The 10,945-nt window shown below is 37.5% G+C and overlaps 1 protein-coding gene across 4 annotated transcripts in view; it reads right to left on the bottom strand.

Moving 5' to 3' along the window:
- Positions 1-556: 556 nt before the first annotated feature.
- Positions 557-10,945, bottom strand: part of capn15 (calpain 15) — a 69,900-nt gene continuing 59,511 nt past the window's right edge. For all 4 annotated transcript variants that reach the window (XM_088323793.1, XM_088323795.1, XM_088323794.1 and 1 more), the window contains exons 9-12: positions 9,131-9,366; positions 8,006-8,175; positions 7,317-7,495; positions 557-5,468 (exon numbers count right to left, since the gene is read on the bottom strand). In XM_088323793.1, the coding sequence (XP_088179919.1) occupies positions 5,291-5,468; positions 7,317-7,495; positions 8,006-8,175; positions 9,131-9,366 (763 nt within the window). In that variant the 3' untranslated portion in view covers positions 557-5,290. The remainder of the gene's footprint in view (positions 5,469-7,316; positions 7,496-8,005; positions 8,176-9,130; positions 9,367-10,945) is intronic.

The following is a 10,945-nucleotide window of genomic DNA, read 5'->3' as shown; positions in this document are numbered from 1 at the left end:
GCATTTTTGTCTCATATTTAGGTATAGTATACATTTTTCATGAAAGGATAGTGGGATTGTGGACGCGTTCTTAAGAATGGGCTGGGCACCCGTATGATGCGGCAGGGGTAAACCAGTGAAAGCTGTCGGGCCCTGCTATTGAACAAAAGAGTGTGTTGTGTCACCCTGACCCGAGTGACATGGCCGCTTTCTGGTGTCCCGTTTCATCTGGAGGGATGAAAGCAAGACCAACTTAGGTGCCTAACTTGTTTGGGTGTTTGGGCATTTGGGTTGGCCATGGTCCCAAAAAGTTTGTGTGTGTTTTTTGCTATTTTTTCCCTTTTTTATTTTCTTTGTTATTGAATTGTTTGTCTTGCTGTCGGTCACCCCTCTTGAGGGATATGACCAAGGTAGATAGATAGATACATTTTTCATGTGTTTGATTATTTTTATGTATTTATATATGTATTACTACTTATGCCAGAATCTGTGCAGCGATTCAGAACGAATTAATGTCGTACCCCCAGGGATCTATTGTACTCCCACCTGGTGGCTTCTCAGGCAAATAAGAAAAACATTTTACTTAATTTAAAAAAATGAACTTTTATTTGGTCCACTGGAACCTGAGATTGAAATATTAAAACATACATTTTATACACATATTCACACCCCTATCCATCTGAAAAGAATAAAATCACATTAGTGAGCATGAGGCTACCGTTTGGTGATCAGATTACTTTAAAAAAAAAAGTGATTCAGTTTAGCTTTTGCAGCTGTACATTTTCAAAAGGACGGCTGTAGGTTTCGCAGACTAGCAGCAGGGGGCGCTACTGAAACATGGATGAAGATAGGGGAGGACTGAGGGACAATAGCAAGAGACAAAAAAATAAAAATAAAAATTAAAAAAAGAAGGAATACAAAGTGACTTGCTGGGGCTTCACGCCATCACATTCTTTGCTATTGACAAGCATGCAAATTAATCCGAATAAATTAAAATTGCACAGTGCAAATAAGAGTGGCCGTCGTACTACATGTGTTTCTTTTGAGGGTTTCTCATATTTACAGCTGCTTTATATCACAAACATTTACAGGGCTTTGAGAAAAACTGGCTGAAAAAAAATCTGAGTAAGTCGTTTGCAGTCGATAGCTTTGTGGCTTTCGGGTAAAACAAAGAGACATAAACCAAAAAAAAAACATTCTAATGCCATCATCTGAATGTAGAGTATCTTATAAAACCAGTTGTGCAGTTGGCAAGTCAACCAAATGAGGAGCAAGAAAATGATCCTGTTGCCATAAGCGTGTCTATTGCACAAATTATAGATTGAATTCATTAAAGTAGGAAAAAACTTTCAATTTTAATGGTAACAAAAGAGAGGAAACTTTAGCAGACTTGATATTTCTAAACTATTTGATTGTCTTTGAGTCATCTTATTGTTGCGTATGTTAAAAAATGTATATTTTTGAAATGACGGAAGCAGTTTATCCCTTTTGACTTGCAAAATTTTTGGTTGGAAATGTGTTACAAAATGTGAAAATGACAAAACTGAACAGAAGAAATTCATTGGAACGTCAATTCATGACATAGAGGCTAGCTTGACTGCTAGCAACACTCCATTTTGTCTTCAAATAATGAGCAGCTCACCGAGGCAGCTAACGAGCTAGCTAGCTGTCGAAGTTCGTTTCCACTGTGATGCTACGCCACAAAATCAGGGAAAAATAAACAAAAACATTACAGTTTTTTCTCAGAAAGAAATACTTTTATTGTAATGGTGTAGTCTGTTTTTAAAAATCGCTGAGTGAGTAGCTCAGTGGCTAACTAGCACGGCTAACATCAGTTTGTTTTTGCGCTGTGGGTGAGAAAATAACTGGGTTCTTATCTTATGTCAAGTATGTTTATTGTATTGGTACTTTACGATAATATTTGGAAACTGATTACTGTTTTTGTACTGACGTTCTTCCAGAAAGTAATGAAAAGCGAATAAAAAAAGCAAGTAGGAGGAAAAAAAACAGTACTTTTATTGTATTGGTATTTTTTGCTGATATTTAGAAGCAAATTACTAGCTAACTAGCAATGCTATCATCAGTTTGCTTTTGAGCTGATGTTATTTCACAAAGTTATCAAAAATGTACGCAATGACCTTTTGAGAGGGATTAACTATTACAGTGATACTGATTGAATATATCTTAAAAACTTTTGGCTAAGCTTACACGCTAGCTTGAGATGCTAACCTCCGTTTGATTTAATACAAACATAATTTCATAAAATCAGTAACTATTTTTTGAGAACAAAGTAGTTATATTGTTTTGGTGCTTCCTAATTTGCTTCAGAAAATTACCATCAAAGATAACTTACTAGCTAGCTAGAGCCGCTAATATCAGTTCATTTGACAAAGCAATAAAGAACCAAAAGGTACATACCTAATTTCTGAGAAACAAGTCGTTTTTTTTCCTGTTTTTTTAATGCTGACATCATCTCTTAAAGTAAGTACTCATAAAAAATAGGTAACAATTTATTGAGAAAATATACTTCAATTGTTTTGGTGCTTCCTTATTCGTTTCAGAAAATTCCCATCAGAGATAGCTAACTAGCTAGCTAGAGCCGCTAACATCAGTTATTGACAAAGTAATAAAGAGCCATGGGGTACATACTTAATTCCTGAGAAAGAAGTAGTTTTATTCTGTTTTTATGCTGACATCAACAGTAATTACAAACGAATAAATAGGTAACTATTTATTGAGAAAATATACCAAGATTGTTTTGGTGCCTCCTTATTCGATTCAGAAAATTACCATCAGGCATAGCTTACTAGCTAGCTAGAACGGTTACCATCAAGTCGTTGAACAATAAAACAAAATAACCTTCGTTTTTGACAAAGAAGTTTAATTGCTGTTTTATTTTTGGAATTTTATGAAATTACTGTCAGAGGGAGCTTAATAGCTAGGTCGCAAAGCTAACTAAACTTGATTTTTTTTGCCCGAATGTTTATTCAATAAGTAATAAAGTAGCGACTTTCTGAGAAAGAACTTTTGATTCACTTTTTGATCATACATGGAAAAAAAACTCAAACTTCTTATCTTTAAATTAATAATGTGGTAGGGAACCACATGAAAAATTACAAATATAAGCAGTAAACAAATATCGTAAAAACACGGGGAATATAATGCGGTGGAAATCATATCTATTGAGATTTTCAATTTTTTAATGTTGAATTTAGGTCATTTGTATTAATTTTGTATGAACTTTTACTTTATTTATGTATTATATTTTGAGCTTTTCACTTTCTGTGAAACTTTATTTGTACGTATGATTTTATTTTGACTTTTATTTATTTACCGTGTTTTCCCAAAAACCCCAAATTGGTCAGAAATGAGAAAGTGTACCTAATTATCCGGTGCGCCTTATATATGGGAAAATATGGTGGATAACATTTGAAATGAATAGCTACAATTAAATTATACTGCCTGTGGTAACTGTTTTGCCTTTGAAAAACGTATTGTGGTTAATATGTTAATTGCTTGTCGCTAAAATTATTTCTATCCGTGAAACCAAATGTCATAATATTAATTTATATATCTGAAATAAATTACTTAAAAAGTATTTCTTATTCTTTATGCAACTCCAGCTTTTCCTGTAGTTTTATTTCAGACAAAAACATACAAAAACAAAAAAAATAAAAAGGGAAAAAGAAGCAAAAAACACACACACAAAAAAAAAAAAAATGATGCGGCAGGGGTAAACCAGTGAAAGCTCAATTCAATGTTCTTTTTATAAAAAATATATCACAAAAGACTGCCTTGTAGTGCAGAAAATATGTATCTATAATTTTTTTGTTTTAAAGATTACGATGCTTGTATTTGAAATATTTCAAAAGAGGAACGGAATGGTTGATAGCAACAAACCATGTCCATCCCAGGAACCTTTAAGGTGTTAAAACCTTTCAGTACAGTGACCAGGCATTAAACGTCTGCGGATAATCTTTAAATAATACTTAATTTCCCTCAAATGTCACAAAACAGTTAAGCTGGGTTTGGTGCAAACCACACCCGTTTGGTCCTGAGTTAGAGACACAGAGCATGAACTTTCCTAAGAACCTTTAACATGCACCACAAATCTACCGTATTTCCCGGACTATAAAGCACACCTTAAAATCGAAAATTGGTCAGAAATTTGAAAATGCAGTTTATAAACACAGTGGATTTAGAAATGCATATAGCATTTATAGGTGTGTTGTCACTACGCGAGATTTCACGGTATACTATCGTATTTGAGCAATGATTGATCAATTAATAATCATCTCTGACTCAAGTTGCAATACCCTGTAGGCAACGGGAATGGAACCTGGGTTGTGACGGTGATGGTGCCAAAATTTTACCACTTGACTACCAGTAATACAGATGTCATACGAAAAGGCATTAGAGCTTATCTCCTTATCAGTTTTACTCACGCTGCGAGAAACACTCATTTGCATAGTGCATTCTGATAGGTTAAACATTCTCGACACTTCTTCCACTGAGTTTCAATAACGTTGCGAAAGACAGAAACAGAAAACAGAAAGTCTTTCTACAAAATACTACACACTTTTACGTAGGTATACATATTAAACCGCAATGTTTATGACGCACGGGTGTAAAAGTTGAGAGACGTTTAATAATTAATCAGATACCAGAACAAAATGTACTATGCAAATCTGTGTCCCTGGCACTGTGAGTCAAATAGAGTGGGAATGAGATCGGGTCTAATGCCTTTTATTAATATGTCATCTGTACCACTGGTGGTGAAGTGTTGGCGTGCTCACCGCCGTGATCCGGGTCAGATTCCTGACGCAAACAATGTTTTGCGATTTTAAGCGACTGATCAAACATGGCACTAATATATACCATAAGTATGTAGCTCTTACTGTAGTCTCAAATGCATGCGCCTTATAGTCTGGTGCGCCTTATGTATGGATTATATATGACTATTTTTTTGGGGGTGTGCCTTATAGTGCGAAAAATACAGCACAAGGATGAAACGTATAAAACTGTACCTGCGAGTAAAAAAAAAAAAAAGGTAGTTTTGGCTCACTTATTATCTTTGTTTTGTGATACAGTAAATGTCCCCCAGTCCTCTCCCTGGTATGTTTTACCGCGGAAAATGGAGGGAAGAAGTCTTGTGAATTGCTCAGTCGTTCCAGCACTGGGAATCCACATACAGCGCTTGTACCGCTTTGAAACAGCTGAGCGAGCCGGCCCCCGTGCATCCTGGGGGGCCATAAGAGAGCTTCAGTGTTGACAAATACATTCAGTCGGGCCCTCGGCCGCAGGACGGTGGTCATAGCGGGCGGGGCCGATGCAGGCCGTCGATGTCCGGGGTGAGTTGGGGGCTGTGAGTGGCCTTGGTGGGCGTCCAGTCGCCTAGGGAGGCTTGAGCGGCTTTGCGGTGAGCTAGCCGGTGCGTGATGGAGAAGCCGGCGTTTCCTTCTAACTGGGAGAGAACTACCAGAACTTGCCTGCAGGGGGAGACAGAGAAGGAAACAAAAAGCATACCGTTATCCCTATAATTACCCTATCCCATAATAATAATAATAATAATAATAATAATAATAATAATTTCCTTGTATTGTCATTCTGTGTAACAATGTACACAGAACGAAATGTCGATTGCACCTGACCCGTTGTAGCGAGCCGATGCAGCCGCAGCCAACAGAGGGCGCCGCCTACCACTTTTTAAGTCTTAGGAATGACTCGGCCGGGGCGCGAACCACCGACCTCCCATAGTCAAAGCTTGTACTTTTTTCTTGCCAAATTCAAGCACTTTTTAAGGACTTTCAAATACAATTTTCCAATTTCTCCAGTTCTATTAGAATAAGAAATCTGGCGTGAATCATGTATTTTGCAGAACTACAAATTTATAGACAAATTACATATGGGATTTTTATCTTGCGTGTGCATTTATCAAGACATGATTTTTAGATTTAGAGTAAATTGCGGATATATTTACGGGTCAAGTAGGGGCGCCACGGAATCCAGGGCACTAGTGAGTATATTTTAGGCCAATCTCTCTCCATATAGATTTTGGGTAAAAATGAAAGTAATATGTAGCTTACATAGTTGCAGGAATTTCTTTCCATTACAATTTGCCACCTACGGCCACCTAATTTTTTGCATTGCCTATTACAAATGTCCATAATTGATACACAATCCCTGCACTAACAGATTTAAAATAGTGCCTTGTTTAGGTGTAGCATGCTCTTGGGCGTGACCCGTAATGGGGTAATGACGCTTTATAGGAAAATGCCATACAAACTAATGCCAGTTTCCGTTAATCACGTGGGAAGAAGAAATGCAATGGCATAGAGAAGCCACCAGTGAGCAGTGTGGGTGTCGTGTTTAAGCAGACATGTTGTCAAATATGGAAACAATTTCAAACATTTGTAATTCAGCACTTTATAATCCTTGAACACACAACAGTAAAATTTAAACATTTTCAAGGATTTCAAGCACCCGTACGAACCCTGCATATTGCTGGAAGCAAGCCAGCAGAGGCCATTTTTGTTGGGCTTGTTATTTTTTTTGCTGGGCCTGGTTTCTCGTTTTTTGCAGTTCTGTTCACGAAAAAAGTAACTGCACTCAATCAAATATTGCCCCATTAACTGCGATAACGGGGAAACAGAGTATTATGATAAGCTGATAATTTATTTGATTTTATCCAAGTTAAATATGATTGTAAAATAATCTTAGGAGGTTATTTTAAAAAGGTGAGGAATTCAGGAAAAAAATCATGGGGAGAAAACAGTTTGAATTAGAAGTTTTTTTTCGGCCTTACTCTACTAAAGAAATATTTTGCTTATTTTGATAAATATTTACTTGAATTTAAAAAGGGATTGTTGAAGTATGAAGCAACAAACAACAAAGTCCAGTCCAGTTATAATGCAAATGATAATATCATTTTTAAAACAGGGGAAAAAGGTGAAGGTTGTTTTATTTTCAATATACTCTGAAATCATTTTGCTTAATTTAGTATTTTTTTCTATTTTTTTAAAATCTCTCTAAAAAAAAAAAATCACGTTTTGACAGGCAAAATGTCCAGTTAAAAATCAAGAAAACGTTTAAATAAATTTCACAAAATAGAAAAAAAAAATTGAAACAGAAAATAGTATTTTGATGGTACAATTTTTAACAGTAAAAAACCTTAAGTAAAAATGTAGCCAAATAAGAAAACAGCAAAAAATATACATCATCAAATCAGAGGCATTAAACATTCCAACTGGACTTTTTGCAGTGTAAAACTATAACTCCATTGGAAACTATGTCAATATTTAATCAATATTTCAATGTGTGTGTTTTTCTATACATACCGGTGTAAAGGTGGCACGCTGTCAATGGTTTTTAGGCTTCCGCGTGTGGACACCACGTTGAAACTGTCCGTGCAGTCGCAGGACACGTGGAGGTAGTACTTGGGGTGCCGGTTTTCCACCACCACGATGAGTCCCGCCCAGCCGTGCGTCAAATAGTAACACGTCATGCCCTCGCGGCCCTTCAAAGAAAAACAAAGTCACGTTATAGCCTAAATATCTGCACGCCACCGCTACGACATCCCATGATCTGAAACCTGCATGAGGGCAAGGAAAAACCCAAAAACCTCAGCATGAAGAAAATTAGGAAATCTTGGGAACGGATGTTGCAAGGGACTGACAGACAATCCACAGTCAACATCAGCAATTAGCGCAATTCATAAATTAAATTCACAGCATTGACAAGCCTTTCGTCCAAAAATTCTGTCCGATGCAGCAGTTTCTAGATCATTGCGCAGTTCGCGATCTACCAGTAGATCGTAGAGATAGGGAACGTGTATTCAGTGGTTTGTACTTATAGAATAGAATATACCTTTATTGTCATTGTTACAACATAGGATATATTGTGACAAAGAAATTGAACGTGGCACTCCAGTTCCACATTTTACAGTGAGGATAAGGGAAAAAAAGGAAAATTTCGTACGTCGAATGGTCGTAAGTAGGAAAGCGTGTGTATAGACATAGACATTCACCTCGTGTCTTTCGCCTTTGTTTTCCGTCAGGAGGATAATGGCGTCGGCCAGCGTGGTGGCGGGCGCCTCCACCTGCTCTACCATCACCTGCCTGGAACTATAGATGGCCAGGATGTAGCCAGGAAAATCCTGAATGGGACGCCGCTGGGCTCCACTGGTTGGACTGGAGACTGGAGGGAGAATGAGACAATAATCACTTGAAACAATTTTCTCATTTGCTTAAGAGCACAGTGATAACTGAGGATCCCTTCTCTTTCCCCAATGAGGTGTTGCCTCATGTATGAACAAAGTTGTAAATGAGTATCAGGAAAAGTCAAATCATAACTTTTGAAAAGGTTTGAAGACATGTAATGATAATCAAAAATTGATCTGATCATTACATTAATTGAATCTAAATTGAGCAGCAGATACCAATGACAGGGATTATATATCATTCAATTAAATTATTTTTTTCTCTTTTCTTCAATTTTTAATCGGACCTTTTGCAGTGTGGAGTCATAACAATAAAGGAAAACAGTAAAATAAGAAGAATCTAAAAATAAATATTCAGAAAAAAATAATTTTACTAATTTTACTATTATTCTTTTCTCATATTTTTGAACTCGGAGTGGAAATTCAGTGAATACACCGATACCTCTGCATAGGATATTTTTCATTCCTGGAACGTGTTTGTATCTAGAATTGCTCGTATCTCAAGTGATACTAAATAAATGAAAACCAATTACCGTAAATTCCGGACTTCAGAGTGCATTTGATTAAAAAATCGCATGCGCAAATTTAAGGACAAAACTCAATTTTGTTTTGTACAAGTCGCACCGGATTGTAAGCCACAAAATGAACTCCTTTACATCCATTTCTTACATTATAAAAAAAATCAGCGGGGAAATGTCGAGTACAGAAAAGTAGCACATGGTGCCTCAATTTTGAGACTTCTTAGACTTATTGTACTGTACTGACAAAAAAAAATCAAAGGCCAGTACACATGATTTTCTTTATGTATTATGAGCAATACTTGGTCACTTTGTCATATGCGAAAGGAATGGGAGAGTTTAAGATCAGTCGCCATCCCTCCATGCCGTGTATCCATTCATCCAATCTATCAAATCCTGAGGTTGCAAAGCTTACCGGGTGTTGTGGGTCCTCCCGAGCCGCTCACGTTCATCTGCCAGTGGTTGAAAGCACAGCACACCACGGCATATTCTCCAGGCTCCAGCATCACGTCGCAGCCCACAAACTTCTTCACCGCTCGCTTACTGTGTGCCAGCAGGCGGCCCAGAGTCAGCTTGTTGCTGCTCCCGAAGGAGGCCCGAAACACCATGATGCACAAGTCCAGCAGGTGGCTGTCGGCAGTGTCTGAACGCCTGGATGAGGGAAAAATACAGTGTTAACTGGATACATACCAGCTTAATTTGTCCCAGCATTGTGTTTGAAGTTCGAATTGCTCGTCTAGCGGAGACATTTTCCCAAAATGATACAATTAAAATTAATTGGGCCGTTCCCTACATCATAAAATTGTCACGGTTGCCATGGCGCCCAATTGGCCCCGCCCGTGTTGCGCCAGCTGCGGCTCATTGACAGATTGGCTTTCCGTCTTTTTAAGCTCAGTGCTCTCATTTTTCCTTTGTCAGTTCGTCAACGACGTTTGACTCGGTCCTGTTTTTCTGTTGGTATTCCCTGTCCGGTATTGTTCCCGTTTATTTTTTTCCTGTTTAATATCGGTTTGAAGTTTCGTTCCTGTCCATTTTTGTCCTGTTTATTATTCTCTCCAGTTTTTTCCCCCGTCTAGTTTGTCCTATTTTTTTTCGATATTCTGTTTCATTATCTATCCTGTCTGTCCAGTCCTGTCTAGTATCGACCGCATCTGTCCGATATCAAATCGGACTCTGGCTTCCTATCATTTCACGCCAGACTGCTGCCTCACATGCATGACTTCCCATTTCCTGTAAAATAAAAGGCTTGTGTGAGAACGTCATGCGTTTGGGTCCTGATCTTGTTCTGGTTCTTGACAAAAATAATCAAAGTGAAACCTAAAAAGCTATAAAACACATCTTCCTGATCACTAACACCCATTCAAATAGTAAGTAAACCTAAAAAAAAACAGATTTATAAAATAAATAAGATATTAAGAAAATAGTTTATCATGAGTTGCTGTAACATAGGTGTGTGTGCGTTCTGTGGGGGTGCAGGAATAGGAAGCAGGGGTGCGTCAAGAGTGACGGTCCACATCTTTGGATGATACGTAAGGACTTTTTTTTTTACACTCCAAATTAGTTACTGTAACTTTAAATGAACGTGAACACACAGTTTTTTTTTTTGCCTATTTCAGTTTTCATTCATCGCTCTCTTTTGCCCTTTTAGCTGGACTTGCAAGGCTATCACTTTCAACAGGTCTTAAAACAGGGGATTTGTCTCTGCCTCCTGTTCAAATTCTTACCGAAATTCGTAAGACAATTGTCATTGTGGAGAGCCGTCGGACAACCAGTTCACAGTTTTTCTGGATGTGATATTTCCAACTAACGCAGCGACTTTGTCCCACTTAGCCAGCATCTCCTTTGTAAACGCCGGCTTCACTGGTTTGTTCTCCCTTTTACTGTTTTTTTTTGCAACAGGAATAAAATCTTCATTGAGAAATTATTGCAGAAAAGCGTAAATTCGACCGCGGCTTTGTGATCAGCACTCGCTGCTTCTCGATCGTACTCCCTGGCTTGGTCACGCACACCTCGGTTGTGTTTTTCTATTATTTCTTGCTTCTTTTCAATTTTTATAATTCTGCCTTTCTTTCTCATGTGCCTTACAAAAGTCCCAAAAAGAAGAAGAAAATGCGATTAAATAGATGAAAATGGTAGATATAACCCGAAAAAAATTATTGTTGGCAATTTGAAAAGTGAGTTTGAATTTTAAAAATATTTTTGCAGGTAAAAAAAAAAGCTACATAAAACG

This window comes from Urocampus carinirostris, chromosome 19, assembly GCF_059441175.1.
Source record: "Urocampus carinirostris isolate Australia breed hairy pipefish chromosome 19, RoL_Ucar_1.0, whole genome shotgun sequence".
Classification (NCBI taxonomy): Eukaryota; Metazoa; Chordata; class Actinopteri; order Syngnathiformes; family Syngnathidae; genus Urocampus; species Urocampus carinirostris.
The sequence above is the reverse complement of the archived record's forward strand: the minus strand, read 5'-3'. Positions and strand labels throughout refer to the sequence as shown.